The sequence below is a fragment of the Dipodomys merriami genome, unplaced genomic scaffold (genome assembly GCF_024711535.1).
Source record: "Dipodomys merriami isolate MVZ:Mamm:240054 unplaced genomic scaffold, mDipMer1.0.p SCAF_6, whole genome shotgun sequence".
Lineage (NCBI taxonomy): Eukaryota > Metazoa > Chordata > Mammalia > Rodentia > Heteromyidae > Dipodomys > Dipodomys merriami.
In genome coordinates this window covers 66293432-66319281 of record NW_027206179.1, presented here as the reverse complement: position 1 = coordinate 66319281, position 25850 = coordinate 66293432, and the positions used below count along the sequence as shown (strand labels likewise).

Below are 25850 nucleotides of genomic sequence, written 5' to 3'. Positions count from 1 at the left end.
TCCTATTTGCTGTTGTAAAGCAGTAGATTTTAAATTTAGTGTGCATCAGAGTCATCCAGATAGCTTGAGGGCTGGAATCGCAGTTCAGTAGTAGAACAGAAACTTGGCATGAGTGAAGCCTTGGTTTGAACTCTAGCACAACAGGCAGACCCTTGGAACTTGCCTTAACTTTGATTCGGTAGGTATGGGATGAGGTCTGACGATGGGCATTTCTAATAGTTCCCAGGTGTTGGGGATGCTCCTGGCCTGCCTACCACACTCTGGGAATGATTAATAAAATGTTTTCACTGAACAAACAACTCTTGAGACCTGCCCAGAGTTATACAAAGGAGACTCTAAAAGGAAATAGCTGCGTGGCAAATATTCCACATATGAGGATTTGATGTCAGTTTGTATGAGATAGCACTTTGGGCAGGAAGGTTTCCTGGTGCCCTGAGTTGGATTTCTTTGGGTTTGAAGTTGATAGTGAATGTGAATAGTAATAGTGAATGCTGTCTCAAAAGGTCCAAACAGTTGGAAGGAGGCGAGTTCCTGGGACAAGAAAGACTTCATTGTCATTTGCCACAGGAGATGTATCTCCTTAGTGGCAGATGAGTCAGCTAGGCCCATCTTTGCAGTACACTAGCCAGTAGGAATGGAGCAAAGAGGTGGAAGTGGCTGTCTCAGAGTATGTTCATGTGCACAGTACACAATCAAAATCAGTGGCTTCAAGAGAAATTTAATCTGAAATGTCTGCCTAAACCAGCAAAGCATCGCCAAATAGTGCTGGGAGGTGATTTCACTTTCAGAACTCCCAAATACCAAGTAAAGATACATAAGGGGTAAATTAACACTGTTATGAGACTTAGCCCAAATTCTCATTAAGAACAGGTTAAAGTGCACTGACAACTGAATGCTATACAGCTAGAAAAATGAATGCAGATGATCTCTACGAAGACATGAAAAAAATCAGGACATATTAAAAAATCCCAGTATGCACAAGTGCCTTCTATGGAAGGCCACCTTTATGTGTAAAAGATCAGGGATGGTGCAGGAAGAAACCATATTGTATTTGCTCTTCTTTCTTTTTCTTTTGATCGGTTGTGGGGCCTGAACTCTGGGCCTGGGTGCTGTCCCTCAGCCCTTTATCTCAAGGCTACACTCTTATCACTTGAGCCACAGCACCACTTCTGGCTTTTTCTGCTTATGTGGTGCTGAGGAATTGAACCCAGGGCCTTATGCATGCAAGGCAAGCACTCTACCACTAAGTCACCTTCCCAGTCCCTTGCTCTTCTTTCTATAGCAAGTTATTTCAATCTAAATGTGTTGTCATCTATCTTGGTTACAGAAGTACTGGCTGGGCCAGGGCAGGGCTGACAGGAAACACCATCTAACCAGCTCCTTTTCCTGTAGCTTGTGTTCTGAATGAAGTGATTGTGTACTGTATTATATCTTACAGGCAAACAAGGCTGGGTCCAGATGCACTGGACAGCACAGATAGGTGACAATCATTGATGTTGCAACAATCTGATCTCTTCCAGCTCCCTCCATCCCAGCCCTTCCTCTTTAGCTCTATTCACAGGCTCCCTGGCCAGCACTACTTGGTTTTCTCTAGGGCTTCTCTAATTCCATGTGGACAGATTTTCTCTGTCTAACATGTGCTCACGTTCCTTTGGTCTTCTGTTTCCTCATTCTTGTCTTGGTAGGTGGTGTCAGTCTGTCTGTTGACCCACTTAAAAGTAAGGCAAGTCCTTCAACCTTCTCCTGGTCACTACAGGTACATAAGTTATCCCTCAAGCCCTTCTTGGCTGTCTGGCACTGTCCTTCATTCTTCACCCAGTGCCTGAAGTATCGTTTCTGGTCATCTCCCATGTATAGATGCCTTTGCTTCAAACTGTGGTGGGTTATTTTTGTGTGTATGTGCCAGTACTGAGTCTTGAACTCAGGGCATGGGCACTGTCTCTTAGCTTTTTCACTCAGGCTGGCACTCTTATTACTTGAGCTACAGCTCCCCTTCTGGCTTTTTGTTGGTTATTTGGAGGTAAGAGTCATGTGTACTTTTCTGCTTGGGTTAACTTTGAACCATGATCCTCAGATCTCAGCCTTCTGAGTAGCTAGAATTACAGGCATGAACCACTGGCTCCTGGCTAAACTGTGATAGGTTTTAAGGTTCATATAGTGGCTTGTATGATTTGGTTCTTTTCTGTTTCTGTTGCCCCATTTGCTTGACTGTCAGACTGAAACTGTGGTCCAACCACATTGAACTCATAGATCCTTCCCCTAGTTTGCCAGGCTCCAACATGTGCTGTTTGGTTGCCATCAGTGCTTCTTGTCCCCATCCTCCTGCCTCACACCTCACACTCACTTTGAGTTAGATGCTTGTGTTGATTTCAAGTCAAGAAGGACTGGAAGCGGGGAGTGATAGCTCATGCCTGTAATCCTAGCTACTCAGGAGGCTGAAATCTGAGGATCGAGGTTCAAAGCCAGCCCAGGTAGGAAAGGCCATGAAACTTTTATCTCAAATAAACCACTCAGAAAACTAGAAGTGGTGCTGTGGCTCAAGTGGTAGAACACTAGCCTTGAGCTGAAGAGCTGAGGGACAGCACCCAGACCCAGAGTTCAAGTCCCATGATTGACCAAAAAAAAAAAAAAAAAAAGACTGGAAACAGCACATTAAACAAGAAAGGCCCTCTTTTTAGTCTTGTACATCTGAAATGCAGAAATCAAAGTGTTAAGGGTCAGCTTGCTCTATGCTTCTACCCGGGCTCTCCTATCTTCATCCTGGTGCTTCAACCTCATTTTGAAGCTGTCTGCTGGACCTGGCCCTTGAAGCTGGCAAGAAGGGTGCCCCTGCCCCTATTTTAGGCAGTGAGAGTAGAGCAGCAATAGGCAGAACTTAGCCATGTGACCACTGCTAATCACATGTGAGGCTGGAAAAACCTTTTTATTGGCTACCTGCCTAGCAGATAGTGTTCTGTCTCTCAAATGGGGATTCTGGTGGTCTCTGCCACAGCATCTGTTCCATGTGCTTCTAAAGGCGTGGCACTAAACCTCCCCATCACTGAAACTGCTGGTCCCTCACTGGTCCTCAAGGATACACTGTACCTGATAGGATTGCTGAACATTATTAGTGAACAATGATAGGGACTACCACATGGAAAAGAAGGTGTGCTTCCTCACTCAGGCTTATTAGATTGTTGAAGGTGATGCCATCGTCTTAGAACTAGAATAACCTGGGGACATGGAAGGGTATGGTGGTTTATGGTTTACCTCCCAGGACAAGTTGAATCAGGTTCCTGGAGACTTTTGAAAATCCACTTTATAATGACATTTCATGCAAAATCGAGATTATTGGATTCTAAACAGACTACTTAGACTTCTGCATAATTGGAACCCAAGTAGGGTTTGGACCTTTGGGATTAGCGTCTTTCACTTTCCCTTACCTGGTGCAGTGTGTTTATACTAAAAGTTGAACATGAAAAAATGTCTTCTTACTTGACAGTTGTGTAATTAAGAGGTCCACATGATATGGCTTACTTTGTACTTTTTTTCCCTTTTTTACGTATTCATGTATTTTAGGTGTGTGTGTGTGTGTGTGTGTGTGTGTGTGTGTTTGTGTGTGTGAGGTCCACATGATATGGCTTACTTTGTACTTTTTTTCCCTTTTTTACGTATTTATGTATTTTAAGTGTGTGTGTGTGTGTGTGTGTGTGTGTGTGTGTGTGTGTGTGTGTGTGTGTGTGTGTGTGTGTGTGTGTGTGTGTGTGTGTGTGTGTGTGTGTGATTGAACCCAGGGCCTCACACAAATTAATAAACACGTGCTGTACCACTGAGCTGCTCCCTCAACTTTTTATTAAAAACTGTTTTATACTATCCTTTTATACTTTTTATTTTTTATTGTGAAAATACTGTACAGAGGGGTTACAATTACATGGGCAAGATAATGAGTACATTTCTTATCAAGCATTGTAGCCTCCTCCTTTGTTTCCCCTGCCTATCCCTTCCCATCCTCCCCCTCCCCCACCCCTCCACCCAATCTACCTCTCCACTTCCCCCCCCACCAAAGTTGTAAAGTTCATTTTCAACATAACAACTTGTACATTCCCTTTATACTTTTGTATACCCTTCTTGAAACTTTCATCTTTTGGTTTATTCAGTTGCACAGCTAGTGGCTGTGAACAAAGATTCGGCACAAAATCTAACTTGAAGAAACACGTTGAACGCAAACACGAAAACCAGCAAAAACAATATATAGTAAGTATGATTTTATATTCTTAAATCTTCTAAGGATTTTTATACTTTCTATGTTTCTAAAGTTCTCATTAACCAAATATCTGAATTTAATGTAGCAATAATGGCTTTGCTGATCACAGAGTCACAGGGTTTTTGTTTTTTTTTTTCCCCTTGGGTCATGGGACTTGAACTCTGGGTCTGGGTGCTGTCCCTCAGCTCTTCAGCTCAAGGTTGGCACTCTACCACTTGAGCTACAGCACCATTTCTGGTTTTCTGGTGGTTTATTGGAGATAAGAGTCTCATGGACTTTTCCTGCCTGGACAGATTTCAGCCTCTTGAGTAGCTAGGATTACAGGCATGAGCCACCAGTGCCTGGCAGGGGTTTTAATTTACAAGCAACCATTGTCATATTAAAGTGTACTATTAGGTCATTACCCCAACTGAAAAAGTTTTGCTTTTTCAAATGTCATTTATCTTTAAGTTCTTGACATAAAGTAGAATTTTGTAGTATGTAGGTAGTGAAGAGTAGCAATTACATAATTTCCAAAATGACTTTTATCAAACCAGGTACTGGCGGGTCATACCTGTAATCCTAGTCACTCAAGAGACTTTTGACCTGAAGCTCTAGGTTTGAAGCCAACCCAGGCAGAAAGGTCTGAGGGACTCTTATTGCCAAATAACTAACAAAAAGCCAAAAATGGAGGTGCAGCTCAAATGGTGGAGCCTTAAGCAAAAAGCCAAGGGAAAGAACCAAGACCGTAAATTCAAACCCCATTGCTGGCATAAAAAGGAAAAAGTGAAAGGTTTTTGTCTTAAGAAGACTGTTATGAACTGTAGATTCTCTTATTTTTGTCAAGACTAACAAATCTTTTCTAAATAGTGCAGTTTCAAAGATTGTGAGAAGGCCTTTAAGAAACACCAGCAGCTGAAAATCCATCAGTGCCAGCATACCAACGAGCCCCTGTTCAGGTGGGTGCTTCCTGAAGCTGGCATTCTCTGCAGTTCTAGAATGCAGATCAAGAAGCAAAGGTTGGGGGTCGCCAGTGTCCTGATACAGGTTCCTTACCAACACTTCTGGGTGCTGTCCCTCAGCTCTTCAGCTCAAGGCTAGGGCTCTACTGCTTGAGCCACAGTGCCACTTCTGGTTTTCTGGAGGTAAGGGTCTCATGGACTTTCCTGCCTGGACTGGCTTTGAATGGTGATCCTCAAATCTCAGCCTCCTGAGTCTCTAGGATTACAGGAATGAGCACTGGTGCCTGGCTGTTTGTGTGTCCTATGTATGCCTGTTTATGTATCAGAACATTTGCAAAGTTACATTTTGTGGTGATTTCTCTAAAAAAAATGTTTTTCAGAATAATGTTGAGCTTATTACAGTTGTGGTTGAGCTCGATGGGAAATCTAAGGTGTCAACTAACTCTTTCAGTAGACCCTGTCCAAGTTCCTGATCATTATGGTTTCCTGAGGATATGCAAGGGTGGCTGGACATGGTGGAATAGAGCTACACAGGTTGCAGAAAGGTGCTTACCACCTGCTGCTGGTGGCTCCCTGAATGGCTAGGTTTGCTGGTGCTTTGCCTCTGGATTGCACTGGCTGCCCTTGTCCTGCTGAGTATCAGAATGTCCTTAGAGTCAATGGCATATCCTAGTATTGCCAGTGGCATTAGCACCCAAGTGACACATGCCTTCTGTTGATAGTTATTTTGGTGAGCTAGGGATCAAGCTTGTGCTTTTATTGCTCACCCACAGCTCCTGCCTCTTCCTATTTGTTTTCTTATTGTCATAACCCCTAGACAGCTTTGTTAGACACACTACAGACAGCTCTGGGTGACTCAAGTGTTTACTTATGCCAAATCAGACAGCCTCTTCAAGTCATTTTGTACTTTTAGAGATACAAGAGTGACAACAATGTTTAATTTGGTCAAATAAACAAAAGTACTGTGGCCTTTTCAAAGTTTGCTTTGCTCCAAAGCTGGGCAGGTATCTGAATTTTACCTGTGATTAGGGCTTTATGTTAATCTTATCTATGTATGACTGGTTTGGTTGCTGGGAGAGGGGAGCCTGGGGTGAGAGAAGTAGGACAAAGTATTTTTATCCTCTCTTGAAATGGATCAGCTCATACTTCAGTGTTGCTACTCAGGTGTCTCCAGGAAGGATGTGGGAAGCACTTTGCCTCACCCAGCAGGCTAAAACGACATGAGAAGGTCCACGAGGGTATGTACAGAGGCCCTATATATGCCGGTGCTGGTAATACTGCAGTAGTAGGATTTGTTGACTGCTTTCTAGATCGTACTTTGGTCATACTGAGAAGGTAGGGAATATATAGGCAAGGACATCATTCTGCTTGTTCAGATCTTTTGCTTTTGCCCAAAAAGACTCCACTGTGTGTCCTCCCACTATCTTCTGGCTGTTCAGGCTTACTGTTGTGTTTGCTCATATTGCCTTACCCATGCTCTGTATTTCAGAACATCTAGTTATCAGGCACTCCTCTACTTTTATATTGTTTTTATCTTCTTTTGTTTCCTACCTGTGCTATCTTTTTCCTATTTTACCATTAAGAATACTTAGCTAATAAGGTTTTCATAGCAATGAGATTAAAAAACACTTTTATCTATTACCTGTTTCTATGAGGGATTTCTAGTAGCTGTACTCAGTATTCCAGACCCTAGAATTTATTTTTTTTCAGTGACAAAATAGCAGATGCAGGAGCCTTTGGTGAGATTAGTGAACAAGTGTTTAGAACAGCTATATTCTTTTTTAGTTCCTAGGGGTTGAAACAGCATGGCTGTTTATATTGACAGATTATCCCAATTCTAGTGTTATGCATGTGTCCATTCTGGTCAGTTATTCTCTGGTTTGTTCTTCTGTAGCTTTACCCTGCTCAATTCTCTATGTCTCAGTCCCTGAGTAGCTAGGATTGTACGTATGCACCACTGGATCTTGGCTTTTGTCTTCATCTTTTCAATCTAACAGAATAGACTATTATTGGGAGAGAAGAAAGGTTATGTAGGCATAAGGTTCCTTCCTATTTATAGTTAGTGTTTGCCCTGAGAATAGGCAGTGCACTGACTTTTTTTTTTAAACAGGCTATGTATGTCAAAAGGGATGTTCTTTTGTGGCCAAAACATGGACAGAACTTCTAAAACATGTGAGAGAAACCCATAAAGGTAAGGCAGACATGAACGGCATAGTATATAGATATTTGCTCCTATAAAACTGATAGTGAAATATTAAACATGTGTCAAGTGCTGGCTCCTTAGGCTGTTGAGTGATGAGCAGTCTCAGGGCTGGTACTACTGGGCATGTGGTACCAGGGAAGTCTTGGGAGGCACTGCATTCTCTGGGAAGGACGCTTGGAAATATTTCAAGACCACCTTGACAAGCGAACAGCTAAGCAGCTTAGGAGTGATATAAGGACTCATGAAAATGGAGACAACTCTCTTATATTAAGAAGCAGGGCTATTTTTCCTAGATTTCTGATTTTTGTGTAGTGATAAGCTACTCAATGTCTAATTTAGAGTGTGTTATTTAAGCATTCAGTGCTCATTTTTCTTACAGAAATATCAAAGGAAGTAACTAAATTTGTCTGATTATTCCACTAGAGGAAATAACATGTGAAGTATGCCAGAGAAGATTTAAACGCAAAGATCATCTTAAGCAACACATGAAAACTCATGCCCCAGAAAGAGATGTGTATCGGTGTCCAAGAGAAGGCTGTGGTAGGACCTACACGACTGTGTTCAATCTCCAGAGCCACATTCTCTCTTTCCATGAGGAGAAGCGCCCATTTGTATGTGAATATGCTGGCTGTAGCAAAACATTTGCAATGAAAGTAAGTGCCCTGTTTCCACACTGGGCTCTTCAGGTATACTGAGAGGGGGGGGGGAGGGGGAACAGATGCCATACATGCAGTCTTGCTTTGGCTGAGATACTTCTTCCCTCAGGTCTGCAAAACTGCCACAGTTGCCATGCTCAGTGGCAGAAATGTTCGCTGGGAGCTCACTGGAAGTGTAGCTCCTTGGTCCACTCTGGCCTGGTCAAGCCAAAAGTGCTGAGAGGGGCCCAGAAATCCTAAGTAGAGCATTAGAAAGCTTGTTGGTACTTTGGGTGTCCTTTTAGCCCATCACCTAGGGCCTGGGAAGAGGAGTGGTTAACACAGAGTGAGTGAACTCTGGACTGGGATTTTGTGTAGGTCTGGACTTGATGTATAATGTTGGATGAGAAGAGGCCTGTGCAATTTGTGTCTTACAGGCTCTTACCTTAAATAATAATAAAAACTAAACAAAGAATTAGGCTCACTCAGAACCTCCCAGACTTAGAAAATGTCTGGAAGCTGAGGAAGTCAGCACTGTCATCTATCAACAGGGTAGATTCCCTACCAGTGTTTAGGGACTGGTTTACATAGATTCAGTTAGAAGTACCCTTGAGCTTGGAATCGTTCATATAGAAAAGTCTTTCTCCCCTCTTAGGAAAGAACTAAGCCTATAAGTGGTTTGGATGGTATAAATTCCTAACACAGGTCCCTAGGAAAGTCTGTCAAAACCCCAAAGCACAGAGGTTGAAGATAAATTCCTGATTTAGTGGAATACACAACATTAGGAAGGCTGACAATTTATTGCATTTTTATGTTAAACACCATGTGTTGAGTTTTTAAAATCATGTTTTTCTTTTTCCTTCACTGTAGCAAAGTCTCATCAGGCATGCTGTGGTACATGATCCTGACAAGAAGAAAATGAAAGTAAGTGGAAATTACTCAGTCATGGTTTGCTTTAACACCAACCCTGCTTACAGCCACATGCCACCCATCTCTGTGGACTATTTCCACCTTCTTTACTGTGTGTGTGCCCCTGTTAAAGATGTGGGTCTCTGTAAAGGAATATTTTTTGTTGGCGTGTATAGCAATTTGAAGTAGTCACTTTGATTCTCCGTTCCAGTCTGTTTTCCTTGTTTTCAAAGGTAAAAAGATCTCGTGAAAAACGGAGCTTGGCATCTCGTCTTAGTGGATACATTCCTCCTAAAGTGAAACGGGGGAAAGGTTCGTCTTTGTCTCAGGATGGAGAGTCGCAGAGCTGTGTGGAAGACCAGGTGCCTTCGGCAGTTGCAATACTTCACCTTCCACTAGGAACTGCTCAGCCTCGCTGAAGGAGCCAAGTGAGATTTTTTTTTTTTTTAATTAAAATACTGATGCTAAACACTCAATTCCCTGTCATTAGCATTTTCTTTGTCCAGAGTATAGCTTTTTTGGCCATCTTCATATGCCTTCTCTTCCTTTTTGCTCAGATGACGGAAAACACATGTGAAGGCTCTTCCTCCTTTGACAGCTTGTGGCTTGGTTAAGAAGGCAGCTAGTCCAGGCATAGTCTGGAGTATTTGGTTAAATATCTCCTCCTAAAACAATCCAAAATGAATTTAAAATCGTCATCTCTGATGTTCTTTAATGAACACACACAAAAAGCCAGAACACTTGAATTTCTGCTATTTAAATGACTGGTTAGGCAATTCACATAGGATTAAGTGACTGAAGTCCGTACTGGAACTCCATGAAACTGACACACTGCAGACTTGATGGTCCTGTCTCCACTATTCTGGCACTAAAGGGCTCCAGTTAGCCCCGGCGTAACTTTTTCAAAAGCATATACCAATGGGTTTGGGCCTTGACAATATACCTTCCTTATCCCAAAATTTGTTAGCTCAGCGCAGTTCCCAACATTAATATGCTCCAGGTCAATTGGGGGTGATTTTTAAAAGAACTAGAAACCCCAGGCTCCAACAGTTCATATTTCTTGGGCTGCACCCTAGGCCTAAGTGATCCTCACATAGCTCAGGTTGAAAACCACGGCCCCAGTGCTGCCTTGAATAGATGATAAAGTTACCAAAACTTTAAAGCAGAACAGATGCCTAAAAACTCCTGGGATTCTACCCTATAACATTTCTCTAAAAGATAGAGAGAACCTAAAAGAGGCTTCTACTGTTCCTATGTTAAAGGAAAAGTAAAATATATGCTTTCTGTGAAACAGAGTACTATATGACTCTTATATGAGAGAGCAGTGTTTTCATACTGCAGCTGATGTTAGAATGGAAAAACAGTGTCCATGCATATTGAGAAGCTAGAAAGCTGTTACCTTTACTTGGTACTAGAATTATCAGTCACCTTTGTTTTTAATTTTTCAGATTTTCAACAATTTTATATTAGAAAACCTACTTTTACTTACCATTTTATTTTCTGGCACATCTGCATTTTTGCTCTTCTTTATGGTAACTTGAACTTTGTATTTTTTCTCAATCCACTGCTGAATCTGTTTACTCTTTGTGTTCAAATCATGTTGTGCAATATTTGAAGAGAAAGTTAATTCCTTTGTCACAGTTGGTCCTGGTTTAAAACTGAGATTTAGTACGGGGACTATTTACTAATCTCCTTTAAAACTTGAACTTCTCCCACAGTTGGTTAGGATCTTAGATTAATTACCACAAAAACCCTAACAGTCCCCATCTGTCTTTGAGTTTTATGCCCAGGAGCTCCTTTTTTTTTTTTTTTTTTTTGGTCCGGTCATGGGGCCTGAACTCTGGGCCTAGGCACTATCCCTCAGTTCTTCAGCTCAAGGCTAGTGCTCTACCACCTGAGCCACAGCACCACTTCCGGCTTTTTTTCTTTTTGCTTATGTGGTGCTGAGGACTCGAACCCAGGGCCTCAGGCATGCAAGGCAAGCGCTCTACCACTGAGCCACCTTCCCAGCCCCAAGGAGCTCCTTTTTTTGTGAGGGAGATAAGATTTTTACCTGGCAAAGGTATTTAAAATTCAAGGAGGTTTTTACATTACATAGAACTACAAATCTGGGAGAAAGATCAAGAGAAATAAGGATGAACAGACATAGGAAAAAGAAAAAGGTGCTTAGCTGGTGGAAGGCAACACAACAGGAAATGATGGTTTCTCACCATTAGCAAGATAAAAATTAGTGTGGCAGTACCAAGTGTGGGTGAGAGTGCAGAGGAAGATTTCATAATGTTGATGCTGAGTGCAATTTGACCCATTTAGGTTCATAGAACCTAGAGTATGCACAAGTGTTCATAATAATGGAAAACTGGGAACAAGCCCAAGGTCATAGAGATGTCATACAGTAATTATAATAAATTAGCTGCAGCTATTATATAAATGTGGACAGATCTTGAAAAAATGTGCCTTTTACACATTTTACACAGTATATACTGTTTGTGAATATATCTAGATATAATGAGTTTAACTTGGACTGGCTTAATACTCCAAAATCATGAATTGAGCAGGGATACTTTTGGGGAGGATGAAGGAACTTCAACTTTTTTGCAATGTCTTGTTTTGATTCACTTTGAATGATGGGTGACATGTTTATTATCTTTTCTCTGCATGCTTTTAACATTAAAAGGTAGCTGGGGTGTGGCAAAATACTTGCTTAGCAAGTACAGTGTTATGGGTTCAATTCCTAGTAACAAAGAAGATTAAAAAAATAGTTAAAAAGTTGTTTTAAAGGGCTTAACACCTACTTGCTTGCTCTGAGTCTCTTATTGGGACTCATTAGCTCCTTTGACACATTTTCTTCAACTTCTCCAAGCCTCTCTATTCTGTTCAACTGTTTGGAATATGACAGTTTGATGTCTTTATCTCCTCTGAATGTCTGTTTTCAGACATGTCAACATCCTTGTTAAATGTTGCTTTGTAAAATTGAGGTTAGGGGGCTGGGAAGGTGGCTCAGTGGTATAGTGTTTGCCTTGCTTACATGAAGCCTCGGGTTCAATTCCTTAACACCACATAAGCAGAAAAAGCTGGAGATGGAGCTGTGGCTCAAGTGGTAGAGCACTAACCTTGAGCTGAAGAGCTCTGGGACAGTGCCCATATCCCAGAGCTCAAGACCCACAACCAACAAAAATAAAATAAAAATAAAATGGAGGTAAGATAAGGTGTGACTTTCCTTAAGAATACAGCTTCAGGATGGCTGCACTGGGACATCTCTCTGTCCTTTGTCCCAGTGTGCATCCTACTTAGCAGTACTTCATAATATTCAGCACTTTCTGAGAACCATGAAAAACACATCCTTCCCATACAAATCATACCTCTATGAGGCTTCACTGAACAGGTGTCTGAAAGATGACTGGCCAAGTATGCAAATCCACATCATGACCTATACTACAATAGAGTATTATGACATGAGAGATGTTCTGTGAATCCCTTCAGAATTTAGAAGCTGCTTGAAAACCAAAACAAAGGATGGAGGTTAAATTGCCTAGACTATGACAGGAACTGGCACTCATTTCCAAATCTCATGTCATTATCCATCAGCCACTCTGCCATAGCATTTGGAGCCAAGGCTATGGTATAGGAGAAAGTTTTCATTATTTTTTTGGTTCACTTTATTTCTTCCTCACTTCATATCTAAAGGAAGAGACACTGGACACAGATCAAGAGAAAGTGAAGAAAAAAGGAATGGGAACAAGCGAGGGATGGAAGAGGAAACAATACTGGGAATGTTGGTGGAATTATTAAAAAGATTGAATGGTCCAGTTTCTCATTACCCCTTGTCATAGGCTCCTTGGCAAATGCTGGAACTTAAACTGACTTGTAGTTCTAAAGGATTCAGGTAGCACACAGCAAAACACATACCAGTTTTCTGTCTGTTTTCCTTCTCTCTCAGCCTGAGCCGTTCCTGGTGGATCTGCACTCCTGTCATGAGCTGGTATTCTGGGGGGTCTGTGCTGGAATTCCTCTGCACCAGTCTTAAGTCTCGCTCATCCATGAGTCTGATCACATTTGCTCGGTGCATGAGTCCCAAGTCATTGCCATTTTCATCAAAGACATGAATAATTCGCTCGCTAATTTTCCTTCCAGTGTTAGAAAAAGTGGTGCTACTCTTTTTCTGGTTTTTCTTCTCAACCTGTGTGTCTTCAACAGTACTAAAACCTTTTGTATGGATTAGGTAGGACGGTCTTGGGCCAGAGGCAATTAGAAACAACTGTGCTGGGGCTTCTTTTTTAATGATGATGTGTTTACTAAAACACCTTCTAATGCAATTATTTTCAGTCTTCACAGCTTGTAGTATTAACCTATTTAGAAGAGAAGCAGCCATCCTAAGAAAATAATGAGAAAAGTTCATTCAGGTTCAATCATTTATTCCTGTGGTCTATGGCAAGGCATGTGGGAGTCTGTAGAGGCTGTCCTCTATGAATGTCACGGAAAGTACTATTCTCAGGATAACCAGATGCATATGTGGGAAGGTTGACACCTATAAGGTAGGCTACTGGGTAACCCTGGCCAGACCAACTCATGGTGCTACAATCAGTCCCTTATGCAACTGGTTATAGAAGTGAACCTATGTTGTGCTTTTTGATTTTCTACTTTTTCTTGCACTTTTGGTTCTACTTAACCATTTTCTCCACAACTCCAAAAGCAAAAAACATTCTGAGAGGGTTTATTTATGGTGATGCTACATAGAAAATGTTTGTTGATTCATAAATGCCTACTTAAAAGTTTCCAATATGATTAACTGCTAATAATTTATCAGTGTCTGATGGTATATAAATGATACCACTGTTAGGGAGAGGAGACGCTCTAAGAAGGAAACTGAGCAAACTGAAAGGAAATACACTGACACAAATCAAGTGCTAACCATAGACTCTACAGAGATTGGTAAGCATTTAAAGCAGGCATCACTAACAAATATTAGACAACAAATATTAGCCTTAGATATATGTGATGAGACATTCATTTCATGCTATAAGACTGAATCTTCAATATATAAAATGATGTTTTTACTTTTAGTTGCTTCTCTACCATACTGTATCTCTGACCTTTCATACAAATCTTCAGTAGAAGCTCAGGCTGAAGGGTAAAGGGACCAACCATCTCACCAAGAGATATGCTAGAGAATGGAGCTGTTGAATGTGTGAGTTGTGAGAAATTACAAATGCCAGGAGGTACAGCATGGTATTTCTCAAAGCTGGTTCCTGTGATACCTGTGTGAGAATCACATGGGGGTGTTTAAAAATAGAAATAAATGGTAGGATTATGCCTATAATCCTAGCAATTTAGGAGGCTGAGATCTGAGGATTGAGGTTCAAAGCCAGCCCAGGCAGGAAAGTCCAAGAGACTGTTTATCTCTAATTAACCATCATATAAAGCCAGAAGTAGAGCTGTGGCTCAAATGGTGGTGCTAGCCTTAAGCAAAAAAACTCTGGGGCAGCACACAGGCTGAGCTCAAGGCCTAGGACTGACACCAAAAAAAAAGTAGGAACCACTGGCCCTGGCTTTGATTCTATCCCACCTGATCAGTATCCTTCAACTGTCATACTGGCAAGTGAAATGAAAACCAAAGTAATGGACAATCTTCCTTAGCTCACTTGCTAACACCCCGTTTACTGTTTTGGTTCTATTCTCTCCACATTTCAGACCTACAAAGTTAACTGCCTGCCTCCCTTAGATAAGTAACAGTCATCTGTGAGTCAACCTTTCCACATTTCAGTTTTGGATGTTCGGACTTGCTCTCCCCTCTGCTTCCCTGCCTCAGAGAATGTGGACATACATCCTTCCAGTTGCCCAAAACATCAAAGGCACCAAGACATCAAAGGACTTCCAATTCCACCAGCAAATTCTACTGTATCCAAGATGCAGCCTTTCTCACTACCACTGCTAGCATCTTGCTGAAAATACATAACTCACTCTCTGCTCTTGCTTTGCCCCTTAGAGTTAATGACAACAATGGCACCAGTGGCAGCACTGGAGATGTTAGCAGAGCACAGGCCTATCATGTGCCAAGCATAGGGTTACAGCTGCAAGATAGATGGATGATAGATATAGAGAAACAAACAGATACAGATGGATAATAGGAAGGAGACAGCTATAGATAATAGGTAGATAGGTAGATAGCTATAGATAATAGGGAGAAAAACAGGGAAGAACAAAGGAAGGAATGATACTGACCAACAAACACTGTACTCATAATCTGACTTATAGAGTTGTACCTTTGTACAATTAATAATAAAAATGAATGGGAAGAAAAAGTGAAGCAGTGCTATCTGAGGCTTGCTGCCTCTTGCTGTTCCATAGGAAGAATGACCCTGACCATGTTCCCCTTTTGGGCCGCTGGACTCAGAACTCCCTTGCCTTGAAACACAAATTAAGAATTTTCCAACTTCTTTCACTCTATCACTTTCAAGCTCACAACCTGGCTTTAAAAACAACTCCATCATGTCTGTCCCCTGTGTGACACATTTCCTAGTATTTGCATAGATGGTCATCATCTCTTCACAGGGATGTACGTTTGATGAAACAATGAAATGTGAGCATTTTGTTCACTGCTGTATAATGTATAGACATGGAGGAATGGGCCTGCCAGCAATTGACCTTTGTGTGTTCAGATGCACCTCTTCCCCAGCACACTCCCCACTGGACGCTGCTTACTTCACATTCCTAACACCACTATCTTGAGGCTCTAAGGGCACATGCTTCATCACCATGAATGGACGATGTGATGTGCTCAACTAGACAATATTGCTAACTGTAGGTGGAGCTCCACCTATTTGCATATTGAATGGATCTAAGGGCAAGCAGATTGGATTTTAAAAAGAGATGACATATTTCCTTTTTAATAATTAAAAAAAAAATCAGATCCTTACACTAGGCCTTATCACTTAAAGGTTTTACCACCTCTCAATAGCCCCAGTGTGGAGACCAAGTACTTTTAGGAATGTTAAAGATCCAAACTATAGTGGTCCCCAAACTAAGAAAAGCAGAAAAACCTAAAGCAGAGAACATTTTCCACTAATAATCAGAAAAACAGCAGTATCAAGTCCCAAATTTTTTCTAAGAACCAAAGTTCTTTGCAGACCTTTATAATTTCATGTCTAAAATTAGTGGTATTTTTTCCCAAAGTCTCTACCAACAACAGATACAAAGTTGTGTTATTAACCATAAATGAATTATTTAAATATTAAGTGCCTTTTAACCTAGCAATTATGGGTGAAAGCCAATGTGCCCTATTTAGCAAGTTACCAAATGTAAAACATTATGTAAGTAAATTAAAAAGAAAACTATATAGTAAAAGACAAATAACTCTGGTTGAGAGAGAAGACATTATTTTTCCCTTTCTTCCTAATTTCATTGTTAATTTTTTTATGGAAAGTATTTTTTTTTTGTCAGTTTTGGGGCTTGAACTCTGGGCCTGGACAGTCCCTGAGCTCTTCAGCTCAAGGCAACCCCTCCACTTGAGCCACAGTGCCACTTTTGGTTTTCTGGTGGTTAATTGGAGATAAGAGCCTCACAAACTTTCCTTGCCTGGGCTGGCTTTGAACCGTGTTCCTCAGATCTCAGCTTCCTGAGTAGCTAGGATTACAGGTTTGAGCCACCAGTGCCTGGCTAAAAGTACATTTTTTAACTGTACTAGACTCAGAAAAAAATAACATAAAACTTTGTAGAAGTCTCTTAAACACTTTCAAGATGAAAAAAAGGAAAGAGTAGTGCTGAAATACGTTTTATTTCAAAGGCCTTTCCCATTGCTCCAATTTTAAATTTTAATAAGCATTACATTTTCTTGCCTAAGGAGTTGATAAAGCAGGTTACTGTAATTAACTTTGAATGGTAGCTCAACTGTGCTTAAATTCAGCACAGTTAAAAATATATATATTCCTTCAAAACTAGTTCTTATAAAAATATAATGCAGCAGGGTGCCAGTGGCTCACACCTGTAATCCTAGCTACTCAGGAGGCTGAGATCTGAGGAACGCAGTTCAAAGCCAGCCTGGGCAGGAAAGTCCATGAGACTTATATCCAATTAACCACCAGAAAACCCAAAGTGGTGCTGTGGCTCAAGTGGTAGAGTGCTCTCCTTAAGCTGAAGAGCACAGGAACAGCACTCAGGCACAAAGTTCAAGCCATACAACAAGAACAACAACAAAAAAGCAAAATTAAGAAAAAAATAACACATTCACACTTAACATACTGTTAATTCACCTTCAGCATAATGTTAATTCATATAATGAAAATTTAACATGTTAAATGTGAATGGCAAATAACCAACTCAACTTCAAAATCCTCTATTAAGAAAACTTTTAAACTAGAATAAATCATGTTAAGTGAGGTTAGCCAAGTTCAAAGAGACAAATGGCCCATGTTTTTCTCTCACACGTGGAAGCTAGATCTAATACATATACCGGAACGTGATAAATTATACAGGACTCCAGGCATTCACACACAGACACCTTACAAGAGGAACACAAAGACAATACCTATGTGCATCTTTTTTTTTTTTGAAAATGCCTTTTTTATTTCTTGAGACTGAGTACATAAACTTCACAGTATTGTAGGATAGTGATATTTAGCTAAAGTCACAAACACATTTTTTAACCTTCACAAGGTGAATTATCATTATCATGGTTTATAAAGCTTGTGGACTCTATAAACTTTGACAATACAACTATTTCTTCCAAATTGGGTGATATGTACATTCTTTCCTTTTGCTTAGTGTAAGCTGTTCCCTCTTTTTCTCTCATTCTCTCCCTCCTATTGCTGCCCTTGAGTTGCTTAGTTCACTTTAATCAATGTCTAGTGCAGCTGATGGACCCCTCTACTGTATTTTTTCCTGTTTCCCTCTGATTCTGTGCCCTCCTCCTAGCTTCCCTCATATGTGCCCATGAATACACCATATGTGGGGTCAAAAACATGGAGTCATCTAAAAACAATTTGACAAATTAAGAAAAGGTTCTTTGTTTCTTGAGTCCTGTTTACTTTGTCATATCGTTGCATTTTGAATTTAACATCCACTTATCAGGGAGACCATGTGCTGTTTGTCTCTGATCTTGGCTTATTTCACTCAACATGATTTGTTCTGCCTATGTACATCTTATCAGATAAAATAATATTTATTTAAATGAACTCCAGGAAATGGAAACAAGAGGGTTTTTTTTTCTTTGTTACTGTTTTTATTTTCTTTCTGTCTTATTTGTTCATTTTATCTATCTGGTAGGGTAAAGAAGACACAGAAATAGAGGGACAAAGGGTGAACAAATGCAGCAGTGGTACTCACTAGACACTATGTTGAAAATGAACTATGCAACTTGTGAGTAGAATGGGAGGGAAAAACTGGGAGAGAGCAAGGAAAGGGGTGACATTGTTCAAAAAGAAATGTTCTCTTTACCTGACTTATGTAACTATAACCCCTCTGAACATCACCTTTAAAATAACCATTTTAAAAAATAAAAAAGAAATAAAAAAGAAAACTTTTAAACCTATAAATCCAGTATAATAAACGGTGCACAGGGCCATTTCATCTCCACCCCCCACAACCATCAAAATAAACCCTATGTTATCACTGTGTATCTACAGAAGGTGTTCTTTTATCCTCTTAGTAATTGCAGTAACATTATCTCAGTTAATAATCCTCCCTTTTTATCACAGATAACTACTGTTCAGATTTCCCTGAAACTTTAATTTCATTTGTTGAGAATTCATTAACAGTTTAGCAGAAGGAAGGAACTCCCTAAGGATCAACTGTGATACAACTCAAATATGAAAGAAAAAAACGACTAATTCATTTCAACACACTGAATATGCAAAAACATACCAGAATTATAACTTGCCACAACTGCATGTAATCATTACATGCTGGTACCCCACTATGAAAAGGGCTAAATTTGTAATTTAGTTTTTTTTTTAAAGCTGAGCATTTATCCTACCTTTTTAGTGGAAAAACTGTATTTATCCCCTATGGATTAAGAAAGCTATTCTTTAGAGAAGAATGACAGCTGATAAATGGAGAAGAAAGTAGAAAATTACTAGAAAATCATTTTGCTATCCTCAATGACATCATCGATTCAGGTAATAGAACTGCAACAGATCACTGCATTGAAAGCTGAAGACAAAAAGTTACTTCAGAATAAATCGACACTCAAAAGGTGAAAACACTCTCTAAGAGAAGAGAGCTGACTGACACCAAAACTACAAATCAGTATCAGCAAGGATGGAGCAATGTGACATTCTAGCATGTGCCACAGGAAGCTACCCCAAGTATCCAGCACCTTCCGTGGTTAAAAGCCTTGTCAAGAAAGCTTCACCTTGCCAGGCACTGGTGGCTCACATCTGTAATCCTAGCTACTCAGGAGGCTGAGATCTGAGGATCTCTTTCTTTTTTTTGTTTGCTGGTCATGGAGCTTGAACTCTGGGCCTGGGCACTGTTCTGAGCTCTTCAGCTCAAGGCTAGCACTCTACCACTTGAGCCATGGCACCCACTTCCAGCTTTTTCTGTGTATGTGGTGCTGAGGAATCAAACCCAGGGCCTCATACATGCAAGGCAAGCACTCTACCACTGAGCCACCTTCCCAGCCCCTGAGGATCTCTTTCAAAGCCATCCCAGGCAAAGAAAGACAGTGCGACACTTATCTCCAATAAACCACCAGAAAACCAGAAGTGGTGCTGTGGCTCAAGTGGTAGAGTACTCTCCTTGAGCTGAAGAGCTCAGGGCCAGCACCCAGGCCCAGAGTTCAAGCTCCACGACTGACCAAAAAAACCCAAAAACTTCACCTGAACCTGATACAGTTTCTAGACCTAGGTTCCAGTTTCCAGGAGTACCAGGGCCAGATTCAGAGAGGAGAAACCTGACGACACCACAGGAAAAGTCTCACAAATTTAGATTATGGGACACAGCAACTGGTTTATGTCTTAAAAACAAAAGAGTCAGTATCTTTGGGAATGAAAAGGGAAGAAGCAGACTATTCTTTTTTTTGGGGGGGGAGGGGTCCGGTCGTGGGGCCTGAACTCTGGGCCTGGGCGCTATCCCTCAGCTCTTCAGCTCAAGGCTAGCGTTCTACCACTTGAGCCACAGCGCCACTTCCGGCTTTTTTCTTTTTGCTTATGTGGTGCCAAGGAATCGAACCCAGGGCCTCATGCATGCAAGACAAGCACTCTACCACTGAACCATTTTCCCAGCCCAGCAGACTATTCTTAAACAATAAATTCAAGATGCAATCATATGCAATGTGTTGGGAAAAAGGTAGCTGGAAAGGCATGAAAGGGATGAGGGAGAAATGTAAATATGGATTAGAAGTTAAGACTACAAGAGAAGTGCTGTTAATTGTCTTCATGTGAAAATAGAATTCTTAGGAATGAATGCTAAAAGTATTTAGTACCATGACACCTGTCACTTATTTTGAAATGGCACAGCACAAAATATAAAGTTGATAATGCAATTATGGCTGCTCACTTTTTTGTATGTTATTTTTAAAAAATAGTTTTTAAAGAAATTGAATAGCCCAGAGTGAAAAAACTTACGTCATGTCAGTATTACTATTTCCAGTCTGTAAACTTTATATTTCACTGTAATTTAATAAACTGACATTCTGGTTTTGTACATCTTGAAAAATACATTCCCTTTATTAGTAACAAGCCTATGTCTAACTGACTGTAAAAGAAGACAGTGCCAGGTTAACATTCTTTTTTTTTTTTTTTGCATTGTATATTATTGCTTCCTTGATCTAGTTTTCAACCAGCCAAATTTATAAATTATCTCACCACACAAATAACTGATAATTTCTGTGAACTTATACATGTTTTTCTAATTAACAGTTGGAGGTCAGCATGTCTGTATTTGGGCAGTGTCTCTCAGGAAAAAGGCCTGCCAGCATCCTCGGGATGATGATATTTCTTACCAACTCCTGTGAACCACTGGGTTGTGGAAAAAAGGAAAAGGAAAAGGAGGGAGAGAAGAAGGAAGGAAGGAAGAAAAGGACAGAATTTTTAGAGGATGAATAAAAATTATAAACAATGTATGCAGGTTCAATGGTAGTAAGCTGTGATGTCTAATATTATACTTCACTTTTCAAGGCTGGTATAAAATAGGAAGCCATGTTTTCTCATGAATGATCTCTGATCGTGCTGTCAGATTGGTGTAAGTAAAAAATAAAGGGATTTATGTTCATATGGCAATATCGGGGGATTTCTCTCCCAAGAATATACTGACTGAAACAGCCATAATATTCTAAAAGGCAGGTATTTTAAAGTTGATTACTTAAAATTACCTACAAATTACTTAATTACATAGTAGCAGAGAGCTATTTCTGATGTGATGACTTTACTCAGGTCATACTGTGCTGTAAGAATCTGCTTTAAATTTGGTAACTGGCTCAAACACACATTTTATTTGTTCCTTATGTACTTACATACTCACTGAAATACTTAAAAATGAGGAATTAGGATGCCTATTAAGCATTCAATGACTGTCCTAGAATGATATGTGAATACAATGTCAATTGCATTGTTCCAAAGGATACACAGTAATTTTAATGTATGAACCTCACAATGAGAAATAGAAATTATTTAAATATTAAGCCATTAGCTAAGCACCAATGGCTCATACCTGTAATCCTAACTACCTAGGAGGCTGAGATCTGAAGATCCTTGTTCAAAGCCAGCTTAGGCAGATAACCCATGAGACTCATATAATCTCTAATTAACTACCAAAAAGCTGGAAGTATTTTTTATGAAAATGTTTAAACATGCAAAGAAGTTGAAAGTCTTTACAGCAAAGAAAACCCGAATGCTTACCACCTAGATTCTATAATTCACAACATGTCATCTTTGCTTCATCAGTCTATTTCTCTTTCTACTCATTTTGTTTTGGTACATTTTAATACTTTTGAGAATGCCAAAAACTTTGGCATACATATAATATATGTTAAACATTTGTTTACAGTTCTTTGCTTTTGAGGTAATTTACATATAATGAAGTGTACAAATCTTTTTTTTTTTTTTTTTTTTTTGTCGGTCATGGGGCTTGAACTCTGGGCCTGGGCGCTGTCCCTCAGCTCTTCAGCTCAAGGCGAGCGCTCTACCACTTGAGCTACAGCGCCACTTCCGGTTTTCTGGTGGTTTATTGGAGATAGGAGTCTCACGGTCTTTCCTGCCCGGGCTGGCTTTGAACCGCGATCCTCAGATCTCAGCCTCCTGAGTAGCTAGGATTACAGGCGTGAGCCACCAGCGCCCGGCTTGAAGTGTACAAATCTTAATTAAGCATATCGTGAGTAGTGTAAACTACTATTAACATCATTACTATCCAGAAAGTTCTATCATGTCTTTTCCAAGTTGGCCTCCATCCTGCCTGAGAGCATCTGTTATTCTTATTTTTTCCCCATCATTGTCTGACCTCATATAAATAGAATTAAACTGTAGGTACTCTTTAGTGTAAGACATCTAAATGTAATGTTTTCAGGATTCATCCCTTCTCTTGTCATTAACTATATCCTTTTGATTTCTTTTTTTTTTTAATTCCTCCTCCTCCTCCTTCCTGTGCCAGTCCTGGAACTTGAACTCAAGGCCTTGGTGTTGTACCAGTTGTTCAAGGCTAGCATTCTACCACTTGAGCCACAGCTCCACTTCCAGTTTTTTGGTGGTTAACTGAAGATAAAAATCTCACAAACTCCTGCCTGAGCTGGCTTCAAACCACAACCCTCAGATCTCAGCCTCCTGAGTAGCTAGGTAACAGGCATGAGCCACTGGCATGAGGCTTTTTAGTTTTAATTTTACTTTATTATGTTATTACAAGGACTTGAACTCAGGGCCTCTCACTCCTGCTTGGCTTTTTCAAAAAATACAAAGCCTGAGCCACATACCTGTCTGGCTTTTTAATGGTTAATTGCAGATAAAAGTCTCTTAGATTTATCTGCCCAGGCTAGCTTAGAACAAGGATCCTCAGACCTCAGCTAGGTACAAGAATGGGCCACCACGGGGCTGGGAAGGTGGCTCAGTGGTAGAGCGCTTGCCTTGCATGCATGAGGCCCTGGGTTCAGTTCCTCAGCACCACATAAACAAAAAGAAAAAAGCCAGAAGTGGTGCTGTGGCTCAAGTGGTAGAGTGCTAGCCTTGAGCTGAAGAGCTGAGGGACAGCGCCCAGGCCCAGAGTTCAGGCCCCACGACCGGACCCAAGAAAAAAAAAAAAAAAAAAGAATGGGCCATCAGCACCTGACTCTTGATTTCTAAGAACATACGAAGTTTGAAAAATAACACCTAGGCAGTTTGGATTAGGTTCTTATGAATAAAACTTCCAAGAACATTTTTATGCCCTTAAAAATGACTAAATTATTGTGCTCTATTGGACATTTGCATTGCCCTTACCAACACATTGTTTTGTACCTTTTGTGAGGTACTATTAGTGTATTTGCAAGGAAACTTCCTGAAATATATAAATAAATAGCATAGTAGATATGAGTGTGTGGGAAAACTATATAGACTGAACAGATGAAATGCTTTTGATTATTTGTTCACTCGTTCTTTCTTACTTGTTGATACTTATTCACAAGCTCATATTGATATCTATTTATTCCAGGAAAGATTGATTAGAGTTACAGATTCACATGGTTACATATTTCTGAAATTAATTTTGGCTATTTCTATCACTCTTAAGAATTCTCTCTCCCACCATTTAAAGGAGTTTCAAAATATCCTTGAGCTGGGTACTAATGGCTCACACCTATTTACTCAAGAGGTTGAGATCACAGATCAGGGTTCCAAGTCAGCCTAAGCAGAAAAGTCTAAGAGACTCTTATCTCCAATTAGCCATAAAAAAGCTGGAAGCAGAGCCATGGTTCATGTGATAGAGCATCAGTCTTGAGAGGAAAAAAAGCTTACAGACAGTGCCCAGGCCCTAAGTTCAAGCCCCAGTACTAGCACACACATTAAAAAAAAGTCCTTGACTCTGACTGTGAGCTGTCCCCTCTGTCACATTTTAGCCTGAGCTTGCACTATGCCTACTGGGCCTTCATGCTATGCTCCCTTGGCTCCAGTTTTGCTCTTCCATTTGGAACACAAAGCACTCTCCATAATGAGGTTAAGACATGTAAGAGCTATAAGTCTCTCTTACAACATTGAGAAGAGTCCACATATATCTTTGGTCAATTACTTAACCCCATTCCTTTAGCTATAAAATTGAAATAACTGTCAAGAAATGTTTGAGAACCTTGTAAACCCAGAACTAAAGACTCAGCATCAAGTTGGGCTTCCTCCTGTATGTTAATCATCTAAATGGCCATGTCCTCTTCCACAACTCAGTATTTCAGTGATTGTGCATCAGAGACAAATGTTCTCTTTGACATTTCAACCCTCTCATTTTCACCATCATTCCAATACCATGTCTCATTTACTTCAAATCCCAGTCAAATCCATCGACTTCTCTCCATATCCTCTGCTACCGCTGTTGTAAGATCATTCATCTCTTGCTAGGCCCCACTGCCCTGTTGTCCCTACACCCAAAGTCCTGCTCATTATCCCCTCAACTTCTACTTCTTCAGGTTCTTGTACTGCCCAAACCACACCCTACTCTAATCTTTCCCTTGGTTTAGAAAACACAGATACCTGTCTCCACTCTTTTTCTCAGGGCATTATTTTGATTATCTCCCACACTAAACAGGATCTGTCGCCTCCCCCAAATGTTTGTTGATCTTAACATTCAATGTTTCCATAATCCAGTTTCTCCTTCCCTTATAACACCAACACTAAAATTTTGTGATACACTATTACTCTCCCTCACTTGACCATAAGTTGTGAAACAGAGAACAAGTGTGGTAAATTCATTAGTAGAGAGCCTAGCACAGTAAATTGTAGTTAATTTTGCACATCCTGCCAGCCACTCTCTGTAGTTAGACTGAAGCCTTCCATAACACGTATATGAATCACAGCTTCTGGGTTAAAACAACAACTTATTTTACTTCTTTCAGGATCCTTTAAAACTTTTTTTTTTTTTTTTGTCGGTAATGGGGCTTGAACCCAGGGGCTGGGAGCTGTCCCTGCGCTCTACCACTTTGAGCCACAGCGCCACTTCCGTCTTTCTGGTGATTTTATTGGAGAGAAGAAGCTCCCGGAGTTTTGCAGCCACGGCTGGCTTTGAACCTCGAGCCTCAGATCTCAGTCTTCTGGGTAGCTAGGATTACAGGCGTGAGCCACAGAAGCCCGGTTGTTTTAGAACAATCTAAACGATGAATGGGCTTTTTTTTTTTTTTAAATCCTTCATTCCGCAACCACTCCCACTAAGATTTCCACGTGCAGCACCTGGCAGCAAGCAAAATCCCCCTGCCCAGCCTTTCCGTGCAGTAGATGGTACTGGAACCCAGACGAGTCCCCGAGCAGGCAGCAAGCACTTCCGGCAAGAGAGGACCTAAGTCTCCAAGGGGCGGCCACGCCCACCGGAGGCCACGCCCACCTCGGGCCCGCGACACGCCTCTGCCTGGAGGGAAGTGGGGACGTCCCGCAGGAGTGCGCGAGTACGTACTTACGTACGTGCGCGAGAGCGGGCCGGAGCGGCGTAGCGCGGCCGGGACTGGCCCGGGAGGGCTTCAGGTTACCCGCCCCTGAGAAGCCGGCCTGGGTCCGACGGCAGCTTTAGAGCCCGGCTGAGTCCCAGGCCCCGCAGCAGGGCCTGGAAGCCTCCCCGCCCTCCGCACGGCCGCCCAGGGTGGAGCCGACCTTCCGGGGACACGCGGCCGAGCGCGGTGCCGCTCCCTCTGCAGGGACGGCCCCCGAGACCACGTCTCTGGCCTCTCGCCTCTCACTTCCCTAGCCTTACCTGCCCCGGGGTCGGCGGCAGTCGCTAATGTCCGGCTTAGGGAGCCCGCGAACCGGCGCAGCCTCGAAACCCGTGTCGCC

At 41.1% G+C, this 25850-nt stretch overlaps 2 protein-coding genes across 2 annotated transcripts in view; one reads left to right on the top strand and one right to left on the bottom strand.

The window, feature by feature from the left end:
* Gtf3a (general transcription factor IIIA) overlaps positions 1–9407 on the top strand; it is a 15887-nt gene extending 6480 nt beyond the window's left edge. Inside the window, exons 4-10 of the mRNA XM_070003319.1 lie at positions 4137–4233; positions 5093–5181; positions 6349–6422; positions 7295–7375; positions 7811–8040; positions 8893–8946; positions 9165–9407. Of these exons, the coding sequence (XP_069859420.1) occupies positions 4137–4233; positions 5093–5181; positions 6349–6422; positions 7295–7375; positions 7811–8040; positions 8893–8946; positions 9165–9350 (811 nt within the window). The 3' untranslated portion in view covers positions 9351–9407. The remainder of the gene's footprint in view (positions 1–4136; positions 4234–5092; positions 5182–6348; positions 6423–7294; positions 7376–7810; positions 8041–8892; positions 8947–9164) is intronic.
* On the bottom strand, positions 8870–25850 carry Mtif3 (mitochondrial translational initiation factor 3). Its single transcript, XM_070003072.1, has 4 exons — positions 25771–25850; positions 12838–13301; positions 10421–10578; positions 8870–9596 (listed from the first exon to the last, which is right to left on the bottom strand). The coding sequence occupies exons 2-4, from the start codon at positions 13298–13300 to the stop codon at positions 9396–9398; spliced, it is 822 nt and encodes a 273-aa protein (XP_069859173.1). The 5' UTR covers position 13301; positions 25771–25850; the 3' UTR covers positions 8870–9395.